We start from the raw sequence: 24449 nt of genomic DNA, 5'->3' as shown, positions 1-24449 counted from the left end.
GACCTGAAAGAACTAAGAATCAAGGGCTACTGAGTACAATGTTTCCAGAAATAGACAACAGTTGTGAATTGTGATTCACTTACATCCTTCATGTTCCCAGCATTTCCAAATCTCAGGCTTCTGACAATCGGAAGATGTGAAAATTTGAGATCTCTTGAGATGGTCTCAGAGTTACGGTTCCTCTGGCAATTATCAATTAAGAGATGTCCTAAGCTGGAGAACATAAGGCTACCTTTCTTTTTAAGCGATCTCAGAATTAGTGAATGTCCATTGTTAGGACATACTAATTGCAGCTTAAGACGATGGAAAAAGGCAGGCATTGTAGAATCATGGAAACACTTTCTTCTAGCATTGTACATTGAGCACAACTTATTGGGACAGAGGATGAAGGTTTAGTTTTTTATGTTGTTGCAAATTCACATACATGACAATTCTTAATATTCATAATCTTTTTATGATCTTGATGTGATCATAGATACTTTTACCGCTTTTTCTTTTCAAGATTTCTTAAAAAAATGTTCCACTTGTTACTATAAATATTCGTCTCAAATAAATATAATAGCATGTGAGCAAGGATAAATAAAAAAATGGCATACTGGGGTGAGAGAGGCTCGAACTCTCGACCTCAGGATTACTCAGAAGCTATGAGACCTACGCGCTAGCCAACTGCGCCACCACCCCAGGATATACCCTTTAATGTGATATGTATTTAATGAATTGAGCTTGGTGATCTGTAGCAGAACATTAAAAATTTAAAACCATAATTCCTTTGTAAATATGGGTGGAAGAGATAGAGAGACATACATAACAAATAAGATTTTAACATTTTTATCCTCTTATACATGAGTCTTGAAGTAGCGCGGCAGCAACACTTGGTCATCATTATCATGGAGGTCAATACTCTCCAGCGGCTGCAATTCTGATTCCATTTGGGCTATCGGCAATATCAACAGCAAAGAGGTGTACTAATACACCTGCTATGACACTGATAAGGGCAACAAGGTGGAAAGCTATTCTCCAACCTGGTATGCCAGCAAATGAAGTTGAGGCTAGAATTACAGCGATGAGATGAGCACGGTTGTGGCGCTTGGCGAGGTAAGCGGCGAATGGGTAGCAGAGACATTGAACAAATGATCGGTAGAAAGTGAGTGTGCTCAGAGCAGCGGGATCTTCTTCAAAAGTTTTACCAACTTCTTTGTATTATCCATTATGTTAACCATGTTAATCATCACCAGTGTCACCGTTGCACTCTCCCATTTCATCTTCATCTTTTTTTATTTCCAACTAAGACCATAAGATATGAGAAACTCAAGGTTGACTTGGACTAGCTGTGAGAGATGAGCCACCACTTTGCTTGGTTTGCACAACACCATCATTTTACATATATTGCCCTTGAGATGCTTTGGGAAAAATGATGATTGATGAATTGAGTGAAGTTATTATCAAGATTCTACATGGATGGAAGGAAATAGGTGTGTAACCAGCAACCACTCACCAGCCCTTACTCTTTCTCAACTGAAAAATGAACTGAATGTGTAACCTACAAAGTGTGCATTCAGATTTGTTGATAGAACAAATAATTTTTAGTGAGATACATTATGCCATTTGATTTAGAATCAAGTTTTCTGTTTTGCTTTATGATTTTATTATTAGTTACCAAAATGACATGTCACAGTTTTCTGTGTGAAGTAAGTGAGAATAATTTTGTTAATTTTTCATGTTTGGTTCCACAGTTGATATCTTGAGGATTAATGGAAAGGGCATCTAGATTCTTCTAATTTTGTGCTCTTAATATATAAGATTTTTTTTTCAGTCCTGATCTATGGAAATTTAAAATATTTTTCATACACAACATAAATTAAAAAATATTTTGCATTTGAATGAATTAGTAACATAACCCTCCTTCCCCCTCCCTTTTTTTCTCCTTTTCAGATTTTTTTTCAATGTAAATAATAAATCAAATTTGGTAAAGTATTAATAAGACCAAGTATATCTTGTGTTTTCTAATTTCTCATTATATAAAGGGTACTTTGCGTGGTCTTCCTTAAATATTTTTTTTATATTTGTGACTGAAATAAATTAAATAAATAAAAACAAAACAAACAAAATAAGGAACTGCTTAAATAGAAGGGCAGTCCAATTTAAAACTACTCTTAAACTCCTCCTAAGGTGAAAGAAGTTTCACATGCAAAAGTTGTAACTTCATCGCCATCTTTGCCATAATATCTGTCACCGTATTTGCATCTCTCATAATCAAACGAAAGTCAACACGCCAATTCCAATGCATAATATCTCTTATTTTGAGCACCAATGGATCAATAAACCCAAAACCATCTTGAGTAACAAGATTAAATGTTTCTACACAATCCATCTCACAAATAACATCTCGTCGACCCACATCCCAAGCTAAGAGATATCCTCTCCAAATAGCAAACAATTCTCTTTGAATAATACTATTACTCTCAATCATTCCCAAACACCCCCTTTTCCAATTCTCATTACAATCTCTAATAACACAAGCAAAACCAACACTATCACCCGAACCAAAATAACTAGTATCACAACTAATCTTAAAAGTACCAATGGATGGGAGATTTCAAAAACCATTTAGAGTAGAGGGAAGGGACATACGTTGTAATTCAAAAATATTCCTAAGCTCATTTTCTAAAATTAATGCCAGACAAATCACTTTTTCCGAAGGCCAAGTTTCATGAGGATTAAAGATGTCATTATTCTTTACTCGCCATATCCACCAAAGTCCTGAAAAGAAATTGAACGGATGCTCTCTGCTATGATACAAGAACAGTTCTTCAAATCCAAAGGATGATAAGAAATATCCAACCTATGTTAGACAAGCTGAGTTTCTGGACAATCTCGAATACAATGTAAAACCGATTCCTGACTAGAAAGACATCTTGGACACCTATCCGATGACGACATTCCTCTTATAAAGCGAAAACTTGCAGTAGGAAGAGCCTCCTTAAGACACAACTAAGCCAAAAACTTGTGCTTTTCCGAAACAAGCTGACGCCAAAGCCAAAGCCAAAGCCAATTCTCCCACTCCTCCCAACCAAACAGCTACTTACACAACCATAAGTAACCATTACGTGAGTCATAGACGTTGGCAGCAGACCCACACCAATAACAACCCATTTCCGGACCTGCTTGTTCATTTGGTTTGTAAGAGAGAATATTACCTTTCAGATTTTGAGATAAAGGAGAATAAAGAGTATCCAAATGCCACCTACCAACCAACCAAATATCCTGTATCCGGAGATTTGAATAAAAAATGTGAATATAATCCATCTCATTAGATAACCGTCCTTCTCTTCTCGAGCTAGAAAACCAAAAATTTTGGTTCAAATCTCCAATACACCAAGCAAATCCATCCTTCAACACTTCTCAAGCCTTGCAAAGACACCTCCAAATAGGAGAGTTCTTGTTCTTAGGATAACTAAACCAGTCATATAGAGATGATCGGTATTTGACATCCAACAATTGGACCCATAGCTTGTTTGGCTGTTAGAAAAAAAAAAGTCTAAACTAGCTTTCCAAGAAGAGGAATATTTACACAATAAGAATCTCTAATCCCCAAACCCCTATATTTTTTTGGAGTAACTAGTACCTTCCAACTAATAAGATTCAATCCTCTTCTATCAACTTATTCTTTCCAAAGAAAATTTTCCTTAAATTTGTTTGAGTTATTAGATAAAGTAATCTTATTAAGCTATGGTCTATACTATATTGACAGAAATGACCCTGAACTAGAGAGTTCCAAAACTCTATACAAAATGGTTTAATTGATTCATGAGAGGTAGAAAAAGCACCATATAGTTGGAGCTATTGATCTTGTAAAGATCCATCTCATATTTCTGTTGGACACCTCCTATTTGATAAGTAGGTTTTATAACTTTGTTTGCATCAGAGATTAAAGTGAGGTTATATTGCAGTAGAAGAAAAATGAGTATAACATAATTTTTCATTTTCTACAATGTAGCTGTTGTTAAAAACTAATTAAAGGGAAAAGATAATATCTAAGGCTGACATTGGTCAAGTAAAAAATCTATCATTATATGTACTTTTATGAGTATGGACTTTTCACGTAAATTTTTATGCAATTTATTAATATATATGTTAATAAATTACTAAATAGCATGTATGATACTTCTCTTTTCTTAATTAATAGCAAAATATCACAAAAAAGTTGGATTTAATTTATGTCCACATGTAAGTCAGTTGACACAGATATTTAATCATGTGTTATTCTATTAACAAAAGTGATTATATTTTACAATCTATACTTTTTCACCTTCATTTTAAGATATCTATTATATATCTCTAATTTTAAAGTTAAAATGTGTCACATATCACTCTCTCATTGCAATTGAAATCAAATCTTTCCCTCCAAAATCAAAAAACTCTCCTCTCTTCTCTCTTTTTTTCTCTATCTTTCTCATTTCTTCACTCACTCTATCTCTCTTATATATCATTATCAATGACTAATTACGAATTTGACAATTAAAATATACAACATAACATTCTTTTATTGTATTTAAATTAAATTAAAATTAAAATTGAAATACTAAAATTGAAATATAGCTATATTATATATTATATTTATATATTACTAACTAATTTAATAACTAAAATGTGTCATATTACACTCTCTTATTAAAATTTAGAGAATATATTTTCCTCCAAAATGAGTAAATCTCCTTCTTACATTCTCTTATCTACCTCTCTCTTTTTTTCTATTGCTCTCTATCTTTCCCACTCTATATATAGTTGGTAATTTATATTTATATTAGTAATTTGACAAATCAAAATGTGTCACCAGATAATTTTTTCATTATAATTAAAATAATTTTTGAGTTAATTTTATAACTATCAATATAAATTTTTTTATGTTAATATCTAATTATATTTTTAAATAGCAAGTATAAAAATTAATTATTTCTATTTATGCAACAAACTTAATACCTAATCAAATATAAAAATATACACGTTAAATTCTTTTAAATTTTAGATAACGAATGTTAAGATTAAGTAAAAAAAATAAACTCTTTCATTTGAAAATAATAACTAAAAAATTTATTATTTAATTTTGTTTAAGATTCTGGTCTTCTTAGTCGACGGGGACTTTTGTCCCTTAAAACTATTTTATAAAAGTCGTTTAATGCTATAAATTTTTCGTGTCATAATCTATAATATCAGGATCTACGTAATTTTAAAAGACTTATATTCCCGTAATAATATTACAGGTAAAAATACTAGTTTGGATTCTATTTATGGCGAAATATGTGAATGAAGTGTGATGTAAAAAAAAAAAAAAAACAAAATAGAGCTAAAATCATCCTACAGGAATTACACAGTACACTTTGTATTGGTAAATAAATGCATAAATAGAGGGCCAATGGATGGATTGCTGCATGCACAAGGCGCGGGATTCAAACCCCCGACACTTGCTTAAATGTATTAGTAAGTTAACCACTAGACCAACCCAACTTGGTTGAAGGTATTATTATTGTTGACAAATATCTACTTAATCATTGAAGCAAAGAGGGGCTATTGGTTATTGGATGCAACAGTGGACCCTATCCTTTATGTCAAGGCCCAGTCCGGCCAAGACTGGCCCATAAAAATATATTTTTCAGCAAGCCTCAAAAACAGATTTTATAGAAAAAGAAACAAGTAAGCATTTCAATTCAATTTTCAAGTCAATTTACTTTTACTAAAGAAAATATCAGCAGCGAACCATATACTTGGCTAAGCTTCACTGCAACCTACCATTTCTGTTTTGAGTGCATACCACAAACCACTTCCCTTACACTTTCATACTTTCTTGATATTGTGAACATGGCTGCTGAACTTGGAGGAGCTTTTCTCTCTTCTTTTCTCAATGTCCTTTTCGACAGGCTGTCTGATCCTGATATCATCAACATCATGCGAGGAAGGAAGGTTAACCAGAAGCTGCTTCAAAAGCTGAAGACCATTCTGAATGTGGTTGAAGCTGTGCTGAATGATGCCGAGAAGAAGCAGATCACTGACTCTGCTGTCAAGAGGTGGCTCGAAGATCTCCAAGATGCAATCTATGATGCTGATGACTTGTTGGATGAAGTTGCCACCAAAGCTGCCACTCAGAAGAATCCACCAGGTAACTTCCTGTCTCGTTTTCTCAATTTGCAAGATAGGGAGATGGTTACTAGGATTGAAGACATCATTGTTAAACTAGAAGAGATTGCAAAACACAAAGATATCCTTCGTCTAGAAAAGATTACAGCCAAGAACATGTCTGGGAGGATCCCGTCAACCTCACTGGTTAAAAAATCTGATATATTTGTTGGAAGGGACAAAGAGAGAGATACCATAGTGAAATTCTTGTTAGATGATGCTAACGATGGTGAGCTGTCTGTGATTCCCATCTTGGGCATGGGTGGGATAGGAAAAACTACTTTGGCTAAATTGGTTTATAATGATGACAAAGTGAAGCAAAAGTTTCATGTATTCAAGGCATGGATTTGTGTTGGTGAGCAGGAATTTGATGTTCTTAAGGTCACAAAGGCTGTGATAGAGAAAGTTTGCAGTCCTTGTTACTCAAATGATTTAGATACAGCTCAAAATCATTTGAAGAATGTGCTAGCGGGGAAGAACTTCTTGGTTGTTCTGGATGATGTATGGAGCAGTAATCGTGAGCGTTGGGAAAGTTTTCTAAATCCTTTTGAATGTGGAAGTGAGGGAGGCAAGATTCTTGTAACAACACGTCTTGATACAGTTGCTTCTGTGGTGAAAACTAAACATACTGAAGCTCACAATTTGAGTTTGTTGGACGAAGATCAATGCTGGTCAGTGTTTGCAAATCGAGCATGGGATCCTACAGAATCCCGAGATCATTCAGCTTTAGAAGAAATTGGTAGAAAAATTGTTAAAAAATGTAAAGGATTACCTTTGGCAGCTCAAACACTCGGAGGGTTATTGAGAGGGAAAGATAATGAAAAGGATTGGAATGGTGTTTTGAATAGTGAATTTTGGGAACTCTCTGAGGAAGATAGCGGGATTCTTCCTGCATTGAGAATCAGTTATTACCACCTCCCTTCGTATTTAAAACGCTGTTTTGTTTATTGTTCATTGTATCCAAAGGACTTTGAATTTGATAGAGATGAATTGACATTATTGTGGATGGCAGAAGGTCTTTTGCTACAACCAAAGAGTGGAAACACTTTAGAAGAAATTGGTTATGAATATTTTGATGATTTGATTTCGAGATCATTTTTTCAACATTCTAACTCCGCTAAAAATTCATTTGTAATGCATGATCTCATGCATGATTTAGCAACGTTCTATGCTGGAAAGTTCTTTTCTGGTATCATTGAACTCAAAAATGCAGCAAAGGATGATACCAAAACTCGCCACTTGTCATGTGCTCGCAACAATGATGATGATTCACTTATGAAGATCATGGAAGCATGCAATAGGTTAAAACATGTGAGGACATTGATGCAAATCAATTTGCATAAAGGCGGTGTAATCCCAGAGGGAGATGGAGTAACCGTTCCTTGTCACTTACTAGAAGAATTGAAGTGTTTACGAGTTTTGTCATTTAAATTTTTTTCAGATGATGAAAACTTGTTGCATGGTTCAATTGGCAAATTGATCCATTTGCGTTATTTGGATCTTTCATACACATCCATTGTGACTTTGCCTGAGTCTTTAAGTTGCTTGTATAATTTACAAACCTTGAAGTTGAGAAGCTGTAAAAATCTTAAACAGCTTCCCTCCAACATGCAAAATCTTGTCAATTTGCGTCATCTTGATCTTTTCGACACTGGTTTAAAAGAGATGCCAAAAGGTATGAGCAAATTAAAAGATTTGCAATTTCTAAGTAATTATATAGTGGGAAAGCATGAAGAGAATGGAGTTGGGGAATTAGGAGAGCTAGCACATCTTCATGGGTCATTGAGTATTGGGAAATTAGAGAATGTTAATAATAGTGGCGTGGCATCGAATGCAAGGATGGATAAAAAAATTCACCTGAATGCTTTATATTTGATGTGGTCACCATTTGAAGAAAGTGAGGTTTGTGATTCCCAAACTGAAAAAGATGTACTTGACAAATTACGTCCTCACAAAGGCTTGAAGAAGCTTTTCATGTGGGGTTACAGAGGTACCATGTTTCCAGATTGGGTAGGGCAGTCTTTGTACCACAACATGACTCAGTTGCAGCTGGGTGGATGCAGGAATTGTTGGGTGCTTCCTTCACTTGGACAGTTACCCTCTCTGGAGAGGCTAGTCATTTCAGAGCTCGACAAGCTGAAGATGATTGGTGGCTCATTCTATAAGGGTGATGGAACTCATCAACATCAGGAGACACCCTTCCGATCCCTTAAATCTCTGGAATTTTATGATATGGGTTGCTGGGAGGAATGGGAGTCATATGAATGTGATGATTATGATGATGCACCATTTCCAAAACTTGAGGAACTTCATATATTGCACTGTCCTAAGTTAAGAGGAGATTTACCAACTTTCCTTCCATCTTTAAAAGAACTCCGGATTAATGAATGCGAGGAGCTTGGTTGTTATCTGCCAAGAGCTCCCATCATGCGCCAATTATTAATATATGGCAAACAGGAAGCAAGAATGTGGGACCTACCACTTTCACTGCAACGAATAATAATTGAAGGAAACCAGCTTGTGGATTATGTGTTTGAGGCCATTATCCACACCCGACCAACCTCTCTCAATTATTTAAGAATCTCAAATTGCTCATCAGCAATATCATTTCCAGGGGATTCTTTGCCCCCTTCATTGAAAGAGCTAACCATTGAGAATTGCAAGAATGTAGAATTCTCAATCCAACACCAACAACAACATCACTCGCTAGAGTCTCTACGCATAGACAACAGCTGTGATTCACTTACATCCTTCACATTGCCAGCTTTCCCAAATCTCAAGTATTTGACAATAGCAAGATGTGAAAATTTGACATCTCTGGGCAGCATAAGGCTGCCTGCCTCTTTACATTTTCTCTACATCAGCAAATGCCCATTGTTGGGTGAAGGCATAGAGAGGAAGGACCCCCACATCTGGCCGTCCATTTCCTACATCCCTGACATCTATGTTAATGGGAAACGGATTCACAATGACTCAACATCTTAAAACAGGTAACTCTTTTTCTCTCTATATATATCTCAAAGCCACTTCATCTTCTCCATATATGCACCAACATCATATTCATTCTCCCTTACCCAAATTTTACTTTTATTTCCAATTTTAAATTAATAGGTTATTCATCAACCCACATCCCCACTATTGTAACCAAAGTATTCCTGTCCCAAGAAACTCATTCCTCAACTTCTACCCTCAACACATTTCTACTCACATTCAGTAACAGATTTTTCAGCTGCCTTGAGCTTCCAATTCCAAACTTTTGAGTAAAATCAGAAAATTAGAAATTTAGAAAGTGAGAGAGAAGAATATCATCATTCAAATAGTAAAATCAGAATGTGTTTACTGTGTATGGTGTTCACTTTTCTGTAAAAGAAAAAAGGCATAGTGTTTGTATGTGAGTGAGAGCATCTAGCAAAAGCCTTAAGAGAGTCTGAGTGGCTTGTAATCTTGACAATTTGAATTCTGAATCCGTTTAGTGAAAATCCCACCATTTTCTATGGTGGGAACTGGATGTAGATTCTACATTATTGGATTCGAACCAGGATATATCACTGAGTAACTCTCTTCTAACTTTCATCTCTTTATTAGCATGTTTATTTACTGCATTTCATGAGTTCTCATAAAATTGTTATAACCTGTCATACTAGTGCTTTTGCGATTGTTTTGAAAAATTTTCCTGTTAAAAATTGTGTGAATGTTCTGATAGGTTTACTAATTTTGGTTAGTGGTTGACCTTGTGTCATCTCTTTTGAATATGTGGGCTTGTTATGGTAAAAAATAGTTTATATGTCTATATAATTATTTTTTTTTTCCTGTAGCAAAATCATATTCCTACAATGGTTATCAGATGAAGACATTGATGTGGTTGATTCCCAAATTGAAAGAGATGTGCTTGACAAGTTACATCCTCACAAAGACTTGAAGGAGCTAAGAATCAAGGGCTACTGAGGTACAATGTTTCCAGAAATAGACAACAGTTGTGAGTTGTGATTCACTTACATCCTTCATGTTCCCAGCATTTCCAAATCTCAGACTTCTGACAATCAAAAGATGTGAAAATTTGAGATCTCTTGAGATGGTGTCAGAGTTACAGTTCCTCTGGCAATTATCAATTAAGAGATGTCCTATGCTGGAGAACATAAGGCTACCTGCCTTTTTAAGCGATCTCAGAATCGGTGGATGTCCATTGTTAGGTGAACTTATATGGAGGAAGGATCCCCACATTTGGCATACTATATCCTGCTTCTGGAGACAGATTTCATGATGATTCAACATTTTAAAACAGGTAAAGATGAACCTTTTGTTGTCTGTATTTCATTCTTAACCTTAGGAATCATCATTCTGTAAGCCTTATATCATATCTTACATACTAATGTGCAGTTTAAGACAATGGAAAAAGGCAGGCATTGTAGAATCATGGAAACACTTTCTTCTAGCATTGTACATTGAGCACAGCTTATTGGGACAGAGGATGAAGGAGATGAATCTTGAGAGGTATAGTGAAACCTTCAAACTCTCATTTAGTTTTTTTTGTTGTCACAAATTCACAATACATGACAATTCTTAATATTCATAATCTTTTTCTTTTAAACAGAGCTATAATATATGGCTGGAAGGATCTTGATGTGATCATAGATGCTTTGGGAAAAATGATGATTGATGAATTGAGTGAAGTTATTATCAAGATTCTACATGGATGGAAGGAAATTGGTGTGTAACCAGCAACCACTCACCAGCCCTTACTCTTTCTCAACTGAAAAATGAACTGAATGTGTAACCTACAAAGTGTGCATTCAGATTTGTTGATAGAATAAATAATTTGGATTGCTTAGCTGAGTCAATTAGTGAGATGCATTATGCCATTTGATTTAGAATCAAGTTTTCTGTCTCGTTTTGTGATTTTATTATTAGTTACTAAAATGACATGTTACACTTTTCTGTGTGAAGTAAGTGAGAATAATTTTGTTAATTTTTCATGTTTGGTTCCACGGTTGATATCTTGAGGAATGGAAAGAGCATCTAGATTCTTCTAGTTTTGTGCTCTTAATATACTCAGATTTTTTTTTTCAGTTCTGGTTTATGGAAATTTAAAATATTTTTCATACACAACATAAGCTAAAAGATATTTTGCATTTGGATGAATTAATAACATAACCCTCCTTTCCCCTCCCTTTTCTTCTCCTTTTCAGATTTTTTTTCAATGTAAAATAAATCAAATTTGGTAAACTATTAATAAGACCAAGTATATGCATCTTGTGTTTTCTACTTTCCCTCCTCCTTAGATTTATTTGAGTTATTAGATAAAGTAATCTTATTAAGCTATGGCCTATACTATGTTGACAGAAATGACCCTGAACTAAAGAGTTCCAAAACTCTATACAAAATTGTTTAATTGATTCCTGAGAGGTAGAAAAGCACCATATAGTTGGAGCTATTGATCTTGTAAAGATCCATCTCATATTTCTGTTGGACACCTATTTGATAAGTCGGTTTTATAACTTTTTTTGCATCAGAGATTAAAGTGGGAATGTATTGCAGTAGAAGAAAAAATGAGTATGGAATAATTTTTCATTTTCTGTAATGTATCACAAAATGCTGTTGTTAAAAACTAATTAAAGGGAAAAGATAATATCTAAGGCTGACATGGGTCAAGTAAAAAATTTATCATTATATGTACTTTTATGAGTATGGACTTTTCACATAAATTTTTATGCAATTTATTAATATATATGTTAATAAATTACTAAGTAGCATGTATGATCCTTCTCTTTTCTTAGTTAATAGCAAAATATCACAAAAAAGTTGGATTTAATTTATGTCCACATGTAAGTCAGTTGACACAGATATTTAATCATGTGTTATTCTATTAACAAAAGTGATTATATTTTACAACCTATACATGTAAAGACATTCAAAAGATGACAAGGATGAATTTAGTTAAATAACAATGTAAATAAATTTATACTTTAGATAAAAAAATCTACTTCTGTAACAAAGTTAAAACATGTTTTTGCACATTTCTATCTAGTGCTTTGTATCTATATCTGAAGGTAAATTTGGCCAAACAACCTAGCAGATAACTACCACCTTTTCCTTACCCTTTTGTTTGTGAGAAGCCTGAGTTTGAGTACAAACTCAAAAAGAACTTCATGAATAACCTATAAACTAGAATGTGACCAGCGCCATGCGCGGGACGGTAAATTAATAATAATATATAATAAATATTAAAAATTATTATGTTGTGTAGAATTAAATGAAATATGTATAAACTAAAAAAAAATTTAAATGGTATTTTATTTAAAAAAAATGGTAGTACAAAGTATTTGGATGTTGGAATTGATTTTTGTATTTGGTTTAATTGATGGAATTGGTTTTCTTATGTGGCACTCGTCCTCCTTTTTCTTATTGGTTGTTGTTAGAGTTGTTGCTTTCTTCTTTCTGTCATAGGTTGTTATGAAGGCATGTTCCTTATGAATTGGTGAGTTGTGTGCACTTTCTTTTGTGTTGTTTGTTCCCTCTTTGCATGTATGGTCTTCTTCCGAAAACGTGTCTTGAATTTGTATCGTTTTTTTTTTCCTCAACCTCTTGATAGGTATGTGATCTTCGTCTGATGATATTGGTGTTGGCGAAGTTGGTTCCTATAATCAATAAATAATATAAATTAGAAATAAATGAATTAATTTTTGAGAGACTTATTAGTTATGAAATATCCATAAGTCAGCTGTGTGAATTTTTCAATTTCTGGATTGATATAGATTTTTGTACTTGAAGTTGTGCTAACCTAATAATCACCTAATATTATAATATAACTAGAATGAGACCCGCGCGATGCGCGGGACGTTAAATTAATGATAGTATATAATAAATATTAAAAATTGTTATGTTTTGTAGAAATAAATTAAATATGTGTAAATTGAAGTTAAAAGGTGTTTTATTTTAAATAATTTGTAGTACATAAGATTTGGATGGGAGTTGTACACATTTTTAAACATTTTTATTTGGTGGTTTGATTTTTACATTTATTTTAGTTGATGGACTTAGTCATCTTATGTGGCGCTCGTCCTCCTTTTTTTTGTTGGTTGTTAGATTTTGTGCTTTCTTCTTTTTGTCGTAGATTCTTGTGAAGATATGTTCTTTATGAATTGTTGAATTTGATACACTTTCTATTGTGTTATTTGGTTCCATCTTTGTATGTATGTTCTTCTTCCGAAGACATGTCTTGAATTTATATGGTTTTTTTTTCTCCTTAATCTCTTTATGGAGTGATGCTTCAATGTCATTATTTTTCTGAAATGTCATTAGATTTAAAGCAGTTGTGCCCAATAAGTTTTTTGCGTCGCCATCAAATAGTACAAAAGTTGTTGTAACACTTTGATCTAAAACCTTTAATTGAATTCTGAACCTAAAATAAGTATTGGGCTAACAACTAATAATTTGATAGATGAGATTATGAAAAGTATATAGAGTTACCTTATTGTTGGATATTGTTGTGTTTGATTACATGTGCCACAAATGTAGTTGTTTCTTTTTTTATATATGCTTTCTTCCGACACTTTTTACATTTAACACAGTTCCATCCTAATTTGTCATCAATTTCGTTTATAGTTGCTAAAATTGTGAAGATCTTTTCCTATTCCATATTCAATTTATGTTATCATTGGGTATATGATATTTGAGGAAGTATGAATGTATGATGCATGTTGTGATTTTTTTTTGTCATACTTGATCATCAGATTCTCATTGCATGGCCATTAGATCTAATCATTGATGTTATGTGAAGGAATAGTGAGAAGAGACTTATATATGTAGTTTAAATGGTATAGAATTTAAATACTTATAATGTAAAATTTATTATAATTAATAATATTATTATGACATTTATAATATGGATGTTTATTACATTTGGTGAGTTATTTATAAAAATTAATAAATTAATTGTTACGGTTATAAATTTATTTTATTGTTTATAACGGTAAGATATAATAAATATAGGAATATGAATTCAATGTATTTGTAGNNNNTTATAAGCTATTTTTTAATTTTTTATTTGTATAGTTTATTTTTTTATGATTTAAAAATAATAGTTGATTTGACAAGAGTCGAGTGGTTGATTCTAAAGTTGTGCCAAAAAATAATTATTCTAAAGTTGACAATGCAATTAACGTAGTCAATGGCCTAAATTTATAGAGTTGCGGTCAACATAATTATTGTAATAATTATATATTTAGATTTGTATCCATGCACGATGCATCTTATATGTACAAATATACGCATCAAAAGCTAAAAGTTAAATATTTTTAGTCAAAAAAAAGAAAATAGTTAATTAGTGTTTTGAGGTAAACATGCATGCACGATGCATCTAATATAAAAATGTATGTTTAATATCATATATTTTTTGGTTTCATTTTGATACTCTTTTAATAAATTTGTTTTTTTTTTTTTAGTTTTCAAATATTCTTTTCAAAATTTATATTGGTAAAATAAAATAGAATTTGTTTTTAATAATAAGTAAAAACTACAATAATAGTTCTTTGTACCTAGTGTTACTTCTAAAAATTAAAATGATTGTTTTTTTTTACCAAAGATACAGAGACTCGAACTTGCGACCAATATGGGAGACTATGCTATTTGAGGTATAGCTCATTGGCAAAAATTAAAATGATTATAATAAACATAATTATAATAATAAAATATAATTTTCATTTTTTAAACTTTTAATTTATAAATTAATTGTTGCGGTTATAAATTTATTGTATTGTCTATAACGGTAAGATATAATAAAAAGTTACAAATTTATTAGATTCTATTTTTTAGTTTTTTATTTGTATATTTTATTTTTTTTGCTGATTTGGAAATAGTAGTTGATTTGGCAAGAATTGAGTGGTTGATTCTAAAATTTTGCCAAATAAGCAATATTGTTGACATGGCATTAGTAGAAGGAAAGAAATGTCTCAAAAGTAATGTGGTGCATGCTTATGTATCTACTTTTATATATTAAGAATAGATAGGTTATATAAAATAAAATCGTATTGTATTGTGTCAATTAATGTATTATATAAAATATAATTCTTTGAACTAAAAAAAAAACAATAAATTAAAATTTTTTGAAAAAAATCATACTTTTATATCCACTAACCAATGTTGATGTGAGTGCAACAATTTTTTGGCCCTTGATTTGTGTTGTAATTTCTTTATTTATCTGATTTGAGAGATTTTTCGACAACGTGATTTTCAACACGATGTTTCTAAAATTAATAGTATTTTGTTAATAACTATATATCTAAATGAAAAATGAATTGGTTGTATATTTTTTTACTCTTTGAGTATTAATTTCATTCTTCGTATTTTTGTGGGTTTTCCTTTAACATCTACTTGTTCTTCTTCTTCTATTGCATGCAGTTTTTCAATGACATCTATAATAAAAAGAACAAAAAATGTGTTGATTTTTTTTTAATAAATTATTTTTAATAAGAATAATTGAAATAATATAAAATAAAATTACCTGTTAAAATTTGTCTTTGACCCACTCTGTTAGATAATGTCTCAAGTGATGCAAATTCAAAATAGTGTTGGAGAATGTTCAAAACTGGATCTTTGATTTCTTTCACAATAGTTGTTATTAAAAAATTTGTTTTCATAGTACCTTTAATTGCTCTATACAAATCATTTGCATCTTCTATTTTCAATTTTTTATAGTATAAACTTTTCCTTCTTCTAACAAAATTTTGAATTTGTTTATCATATTTTTCTTCACAATTACATGAAGAGGTGTTCTCTCCAGTGTTAGTAAATCATTGTTAACAATTAGTTAAAAAAAATGATTGCGTTTATTTTTTAAATTATTAGAAAAGGAACAATGATTATCAAATTGAGAGAAGTTTAACTTTAACGATATTAAAATACAATTATATATAAAGTATTATAAAATAATATTAAAAGTATAAAAAACAAAAATAATTAAAGCTTTTTTTTAAATTCAATTTAAAAACAGAATAAATTTGTTTATTTTGTACCTTTTCATCTAATATAATCATTTCTAAGAAAAGAAACTCTTCTTCAATTGTGGGTGTTAATGTTTTTCATAGACGAACCACGCAAACTTTGATAAACCAATTGTCTGTTTGTTTGATAAACCATCACTGGTCGACGTAGTATCTTTCTCCGCCACCTCATCTGCCGTCCAACACGCCACCGTGAGTCCCCCCTACTGTCCATGCAACGCCGTCCAAGATGTCGTCGCCGGCCACCCTGTGGCTCTGAGACGAACCACACGAACTTTGATAAACCAATTGTCCGTATGTTTGGTTATATTGTCCAATGAATGATGCTCCATTGAGTAAGTTTGAGATGTTGTATAGTTTGGAAAGAAATTTCTTATGGTAAATTTGATGTATTTTAAAGAATAGTGATTAGAGACTTATATAAGTAGTTCAAATAGTATATAATTTAAATATTTGTAACGTAAAATTTATTATGATTAATAATATTATTATGACATTTATTATATGGATATTTATTACATTTAATGATTGAGTTTATAGAAATTAATAAATTAATTATTGGTGTTATAAAGTTATTATATTGTTTATAACGGTAAGATATAATAAATATAAGAATATAGATTTAATATCTTTATAGGTTACAAACTTAATTTCAAAATTTATAATTTAAAAAGACTTGGTTGAAGAATATTTGTATATTATATGAATTTAATAAAAAACTTCTAGATTTATATGGATTTAATATAAAACTTTTAGGCTATTTGCAAATGTTTAAGTTTTAGGAAGTTTTAGAATACTTCACCTACATGAATAAAATACACCCGATGCTTGATGTGACTATATGATACTCTTTTTGTATTGTAGAGATCCAAAGTTGAGACCTATGTTCGCTGAAATAATGGCAGTAGTGAAGTAATATGCAATAATAATGATATAAATTTTTAATGAGTTAATTTACATAAATTAATAAATTAATTATTAGTATAATAAATTTATTGTATTATTTATAACGGTAAGATATAATAAATATAGGAATATGATTTCAATGTCACGTTACAAATTTAATTTCAAAAATTTTAATTTAAAAAGACTTGATTAAAAAATATTTGTATATTATATGGACTTAATTGAAAATTTTTAGACTAATATTAATAAAAAATATTAGTCCTTAACGTTTCTCTTTGAACAATTAATATATACTAACGTACCAAAAATGACGAAAAGTTTATTAGCAGTAATTCAAAATTAATATTCTAATTACTTAATTAAATGACTTCATAAAATTTTGCAGTTAAAATAGAAGCTAGTACATCTTCTTTCTGCCCATTTTTTCTTATCCCACTTTTAAAGCAATTTATTAATTAATAATAGTATTTTATTTGTAATCATGAATAATACCAATTATTCCTAATAAAATACATAAATTAGCAAGTTGAATTAGATAATATCATACTATTAAATGTTATCGATTCTTGGTAGATCAAATTGAATGCCGATGTCTTAATGCTAAAGATGACCAAGCATTCCACCTAATATGATATTGTCACATTTAAATATATATTTCTTAGTGAAGTAATATGCAATAATAATGATATAAATTTATTTACTAACTAATAAATTATTATAAGCTTTAAAATGTAACTTTAACCTATTTAAATTGTTATATGTGATTAAGAATATTACATAAATTTCATAGACCAATTTTAAGTGGTTTAAATTATGATTTATAAATGATATGATTAAGAATTTTGTAAAAGAAAAAAAAATAAAAAATTGTAGCATAATATATAAATAAATTTAGAAGTATACAAAACTAAGAGGAAAAAATATCCTTAAATTCAACCCATGGTTATATGTGCAATGTCTAAAAAGAAGTATTGAGATTTGATTTTCGGACCAGTTAGAGCATTGTAGAGGTCGACCTTATTTCGAAGCGTGTTATACCTGTAGATACAACCATTTTCACAAAAAATATGTATGAGAAATTTTAGAAGAAAGAAATATAAACATTACTCAAGACGTAAAAAATTGATTACTTATGAAGAAATATATTATCGCAAATTTTTTCAAAGGAGTTTGGTATGAAATTACTCATCGACTCACAATGTGTAAGAGATGACTTACTTTATAAAAAATATATTCTCATGAGTTTGTTGAAATGCCATTGATATGGAATCAAGTACTGCAAGTATAAACGACTGGGAAAGAATAAGTTTATGAATAAAAAAGATAAAAGATAGGTTAAATATATCTACTTTTAATTTCTTATATAAAATTACCTCAATGTTGTAATCCTTAGGAAAATACTTAGTACAAATTTTCTTCGTTGGACGAATTTTTTTAGTTGGTCTGGTTTCTGCAATTGATGCAATGCGGAGAGGTGCCAAGAAGAAGAGGGTTTCGAGAAGCATAAGAAGAGTAAAATTTGATTCGAGGAAAACACTGGCTCATTCCGGAAGAGCATGGAGGAAATAGAATTTTGGTACGGAGAGGTGCCAAGAAGAAGAGGGTTTCGAGAAGCATGAGAAGAGTAAGGAGTTTTCAGGCGAGAAGCACGAGAAAAGTAATGAACTCTTTGGTTTTCAGAGGTTTTTTGGGGTAAATGTTAATTTGTGTTTTTGTTGTTTTTTATTCTGTTTTTTAGTTTTTTTTTTAATTTAAAAATAAAAGTTGATTTGGCAATATTTGAGTGGTTGAAATTTGGCAAGATTTGATTGGTTGTTTCTAAAATTTTGCCACGTAAGCAATATTGCTGACATGGCGTTAGTAGAATAAGAGGAATAACTTAGAAGTAATGTGGTGCATGCTTATGTATCTACTTTTATATATTAAGAATAGATTCTGTATTCACCTTTGCTTCAGGTTATTAATAATAAGTATTATTTTTTGTAAAAACTATGGACAAGATTACATAAGAAAACTCAATGGCAAATAGAAGCTATAAAATTTATCACTTGATCAATCTAAATTATAAGCAAGCAGTACAAACAAGCTGCATAATTGAGTATGGTTTTTTACAAAATGTCTTGTTTGTTCAGCTTGTGTTTTTCAAATTTCCTGGCTTCGCTTATTTGCTGAGATTACAGTAAATGTTATTCTTCTGCAGTTTATATATTTAATGCAGAGTATTTTACATGCCTTAGACAAATACATTAAAAAAAAATGAAATCATCCAACTTTGATAAAATCATCCTACAATATTCTTGTTTAGATTATTGTTTTCCCTGTTAAAATTTGGACATTGTAAAATACATTTTGGACACACTGAGAGTGTGGCAACAAATTCAAATATAAGGGCATCTTCATTATCTCATGCAATAATTTAATTTATAATCAAAATAGTCATATTCTGTAATCTAATACTAAATCATCGTATGATTGCGTGATTTTGGTTAAATGGGGGAAAACAACAAATATTTGCTTAAACAAAACCCTTTTTATTGTTTGTATAAAGCAGTTTACTACTTTACTGTATGTATAGCTAATAATACAATTAAGGACCATTCACATTTGGATTCCTCTTCAGTTGGTGGAGGATGGTCCCCATGACGTTAAACATCAAACTCATCATTTCAATACATTTGCATTCCATTTAGAAAATAGAAGTATCTTATCCAGAACAAAGTAAGAAATGAGTGAATGAAATGTGATGCAAAAACAAAAAAGAGTATATGTGCACTACTCAATAATTGAAGTGGGCCATAAACTTTTTGAAAGCACTGAAACATGTCACTGCCTTGGAGGAAGAAACAAAGAAGCATATGTGAACTTGTCCCGGGTACCAATAACAGTAAGCATTTCAAGAAAATATCAGCACCACGCCATATACTTGGCTATGCTACACTGCAAACTACCACTTCACTATTACCCTTCAGTTTTCGTCAATTCGGAGTTTTGAGTGCATACTACAAACCACTTCCCTTACTATTTCGTACCTTGATCTTGTGAACATGGCTGCTGAACTTGTGGGAGGAGCTTTTCTCTCTTCTTTTCTCAATGTCCTTTTCGACAGGCTGTCTGATCCTGAGATCATCAACATGATGAGAGGAAAGAAGGTTGACCAGAAGCTGCTTCAAAGGATGAAGACCATTCTGAATGTGGTTGAAGCCGTGTTGAATGATGCTGAGAAGAAGCAGATCACTGACTCTGCTGTCAAGAGGTGGCTCGAAGATCTCCAAGATGCTGTCTATGATGCTGACGACTTGTTGGATGAAGTCGCTACCAAAGCTGCTACTCAGAAGGATCCACCAGGTAACTTCTTGTCTCGCTTTCTCAATTTGCAAGATAGGGAGATGGTCACTAGGATTGAAGAAATCATTGCTAGACTAGAAGATATTGCAAAACACAAAGATATCTTTCATCTGGAAAAGATTGCAGCCAAGAACATGTCTGGGAGGATTCCATCAACCTCACTGGTTAAAAAATCTGATATATTTGTTGGAAGGGACAAAGAAAGGGATGCCATAGTGAATTTGCTTTTAGATGATGCTTACAATGGTGAACTGTCCGTGATTCCCATCGTGGGCATGGGTGGGATAGGAAAAACAACTTTGGCTAAATTGGTTTATAATGATGACAAAGTGCAGCAGAAGTTTAACGTGAAGGCATGGGTTTGTGTTGGTGAGGAGGAATTTGATGTTCTTAAGGTGACAAAGATTGTGATAGAGAAAACTTGCAGTCCTTGTTACTCAAATGATTTAGATACAGCTCAAAATCATTTGAAGAATGGGCTAGCGGGGAAGAACTTCTTGGTTGTTCTGGATGATGTCTGGAGCAGTAATCGTGAGCGTTGGGAAAGTTTTCTTACACCTTTTGAATGTGGAAGTGAGGGAGGCAAGATTCTTGTAACAACACGTCTTGATACAGTTGCTTCTGTGGTGAAAACTAAACATAATGAAGCTCACAATTTAAGTTTGTTGGATGAAGAACAATGCTGGTCGGTGTTTGCAAATCGAGCATGGGGTCCTACAGAATTCCGAGATCATTCAGCTTTAGAAGAAATTGGTAGAATAATTGTTAAAAAATGTAAAGGATTACCTTTGGCAGCTCAAACAGTTGGAGGGTTATTGAGTGGGAAAGATAATGAAAAGGATTGGAATGATGTTTTGAATAGTGAATTCTGGGAACTCTCTGAGGAGGATAGTGGGATTCTTCCTGCATTGAGGATCAGTTATTATCACCTCCCATCATATTTAAAACGCTGCTTTGTTTATTGTTCTTTGTATCCTAAGGACTTTGAATTTGATAGAGATGAATTGACATTATTGTGGATGGCAGAAGGTCTTTTGCTAGAACCAAAGAGTGGAAACACTTTGGAAGAAATTGGTTATGAATATTTTGATGATTTGGTTTCGAGATCATTTTTTCAACATTCTAACTCTGCTAAAAATTCATTTGTAATGCACGATCTCATGCATGATTTAGCAAAGTTCTATGCTGGAAAGTTCTTTTCTAGTATCCTTGAACTCAAGAATGCAGCAAAGCATGATACCAAAACTCGCCACTTGTCATGTGCTCACAAAAATGATGATGATTCGCTTATGAAGATCATGGAAGCATGCAATAGGTTAAAACATGTGAGGACATTGTTGCAACTCAATTTGCATAAAGGTCATGGAACCCGAGAGGGAGATAGAGTATCCGTTCCTTGTGACTTACTAGAACAATTGAAGTGCTTACGAGTTTTGTCATTTAAATTTTTTTCAGATGATGAAAACTTGTTGCATCGTTCAATTGGTGAATTGATCCATTTGCGTTATTTGGATCTTTCATACACATCCATCGTGACATTGCCCGAGTCGTTAAGTTTCTTGTACAACTTACAAACCCTGAAGTTGAAACTTTGTAGAAATCTTAAAAAGCTTCCCAGAAACATGCAAAATCTTGTGAAATTACACCATCTTGATATTGGCGGCACTGATTTGGAAGAGATGCCAAAAAAGATGAGCAAATTAAAAGATTTGCAATTTTTAAGTTTCTATATTGCGGGCAAACATGAAGAGAATGGAATTGGAGAATTGGGAGAGCTAGCACATCTTCATGGGTCATTTTGTATTGAGAAACTAGAGAATGTTAAGAATAGTGGTGAAGCATCGAATGCAAGGATGGATGAAAAAATACACCTGAATGCTTTATATTTGAGGTGGTCATGTTCATCATTTGAAGAAAGTGAGGTTTGTGATTCCCACACTGAAAAAGATGTACTTGAGAAATTACGTCCTCACAAAGACTTGAAGGAGCTATTCATCTGGGATTACAGAGGTACCATGTTTCCGGATTGGGTAGGGCAGTCTTGGTACCACAACATGACTGAGTTGGAGCTGAGTGGATGCAGGAATTGTTGGGTGCTTCCTTCACTTGGACAGTTACCCTCTCTAATGACATTGAAGATTTCAGAATGTGATATGGTGAAGATGATTGGTGGAACATTCAATAAGGGTGATGCAACTCATCATCATCAGCAAACACCCTTCCCATCCCTGAAATATCTGTCATTTTATTATATGAGTTGCTGGGAGGAATGGGAGTCATATGAATGTGATGAAGATGATGCACCATTTCCTCAACTTGAGCATCTATTGATAGCGAACTGTCCTAAGTTAAGAGGAGTTTTGCCCTCTTTCCTTCCTGCTTTGAAAGAACTTGTCATTTCAGGATGCGAGGAGCTTGGTTGTGATCTGCCAAGAGCTCCCATCATACGCCAATTAGAAATATATGGCAAACAGGAAGCAAGAATGCGGGACCTACCACTTTCACTGCAAAATCTAAGAATCGAAGGAAACCAGCTTGTGGAATCTCTGTTTGAGGCCATGACCCACACTCAACCAACCTCTCTCAGTTATTTAAGAATCTTAAATTGCTCATCAGTTGTATCATTTCCAGGGAATGCTTTGCCCCCTTGGTTGAAAGATTTGCGCATATACGATTGCAAGAATGTAGAATTCCCAATGCAACACCAACAACATGAGTCACTAACGTATCTTACAATAAAGAACAGCTGTGATTCACTCACATCCTTCGCATTATCAGCATTCCCAAAACTCTATTATCTTAGAATCCAAGAACTTGAAAATTTGACATCTCTGGAGGTGTCACAGTCACAGTCCCTCCAAGACTTATCAATTTCAGGCTGCCCTAAGCTGGAGAACATAATAAGGCTGCCTGCCTGTTTAAGGGTACTCAGAATCAGAGAATGTGGGTTGTTGGGTGAAGGCATAGAGAGGAAGGACCCCCACATTTGGCCATCCATTTCCCACATCTCCTATATTTATGTTGATGACAAACGGATTCGCAATGACTCAACATCTTAAAACAGGTGACTCTTTTGCTATCTCTATCCTAAACCCACTTCACTTCATCTTCTCCAACATCATATTCATTCTTACTTTTATTTTCCAATTTTAAACTAATGGAGTAATGGACTAACCACTATCTATTCATTATGATTGACATTCTGTGTAAATGACATGAAATTTCTAACTAGTAGTTGAACTTTCAGTTCTCTCAGCATTTCATAGTTTTCATTAATGTCCTCAACTGTGAGCACTACCCATTTATGAATAACTACCATCTTCTTTGTTTTGGCAGATATGAAGGGATAATTAATTTTTTCTTTTTTCATTTTTTCCAATTTGATTACTGTGTAGCTATGTAGTATATTTCCTTTCCAACAAGTGAGCATCTTAAGTTTCATGATGAACCAAGATAATTTAATTTTAGTTCATTATGTAATAAATTTATCTTGAAATACATGCATTTTATGGTGCTATATAGTTACTGATTAAGATTTGGTTTGCATTATCACGTGGTTAGGTCAAAGAATACCAAGCAATGCATTATTACAAGATGTGTCGGGTGAAATACTTTCATGCATGTATAGGTGCCACACTTGATACCTTCAGCTATGAAATTTTTGTTGATACGTGGAGACACATAATATATACTTCTTGTGTTTCCTAATTTTCTCTTTCATTTCCTTTTTCTTTTTCTTTTTCTTTTCAGGAATGGATCAAATATAAAGGGTAATTTATTTTGCATGGTCATTCTTAGATTTATTTGAGTTACTGGATGATTACAAAGTAAGCTATGGCCAATGATAGAGATATCCAAAACTCTCAGCAAAATGGTACAATTGGTTCTTGAGAGGCAGAGAAGAAGAACCTCTACAATTGGGGCTATTGTTGCAGAAGTTTGGAACAGGGGAATTGCATGCTTAAGTAGTTGCTGGGATGTATAGTTTTTCTAATTTTGTGTTATTTAAGCTGTTGGTTTGACGGGTCT

At 32.5% G+C, this 24449-nt stretch overlaps 2 protein-coding genes and 1 non-coding gene across 8 annotated transcripts in view; 2 read left to right on the top strand and 1 right to left on the bottom strand.

The window, feature by feature from the left end:
- The window catches only part of LOC107475937 (putative disease resistance RPP13-like protein 1), a 53100-nt gene that overhangs the window by 4717 nt on the left and 23934 nt on the right, over positions 1-24449 (top strand). Inside the window, exon 1 of one of the 4 annotated variants that reach the window (XM_052257247.1) lies at positions 19922-23381. The exons of 2 other annotated variants lie outside the window; for them this stretch is intronic. In XM_052257247.1, the coding sequence (XP_052113207.1) occupies positions 20120-23381 (3262 nt within the window). In that variant the 5' untranslated portion in view covers positions 19922-20119. Of the gene's footprint in view, positions 1-19921; positions 23382-24449 lie in introns of those variants that run through there. One more of the 4 variants, XM_052257246.1, reaches the window with a different exon arrangement.
- Positions 1-24449, top strand: part of LOC110272493 (putative disease resistance RPP13-like protein 1) — a 66722-nt gene that overhangs the window by 26052 nt on the left and 16221 nt on the right. The window contains exons 2-5 of one of the 3 annotated variants that reach the window (XR_008005886.1): positions 9987-10117; positions 10362-10453; positions 10549-10662; positions 10763-11114. The exons of 1 other annotated variant lie outside the window; for it this stretch is intronic. The gene's annotated coding sequence lies outside the window, so the exon portion shown is untranslated. Of the gene's footprint in view, positions 1-9986; positions 10454-10548; positions 10663-10762; positions 11115-24449 lie in introns of those variants that run through there. One more of the 3 variants, XR_008005885.1, reaches the window with a different exon arrangement.
- TRNAM-CAU (transfer RNA methionine (anticodon CAU)) lies at positions 597-681 on the bottom strand. The gene is given in 2 exon segments: positions 597-632; positions 644-681. It is a non-coding gene; the product is annotated as a tRNA-Met (tRNA).

Source organism: Arachis duranensis, chromosome 2 (genome assembly GCF_000817695.3).
Source record: "Arachis duranensis cultivar V14167 chromosome 2, aradu.V14167.gnm2.J7QH, whole genome shotgun sequence".
Lineage (NCBI taxonomy): Eukaryota > Viridiplantae > Streptophyta > Magnoliopsida > Fabales > Fabaceae > Arachis > Arachis duranensis.
Note: the sequence above shows the minus strand (reverse complement) of the source record. Positions and strands in the feature narration are given on the sequence as shown.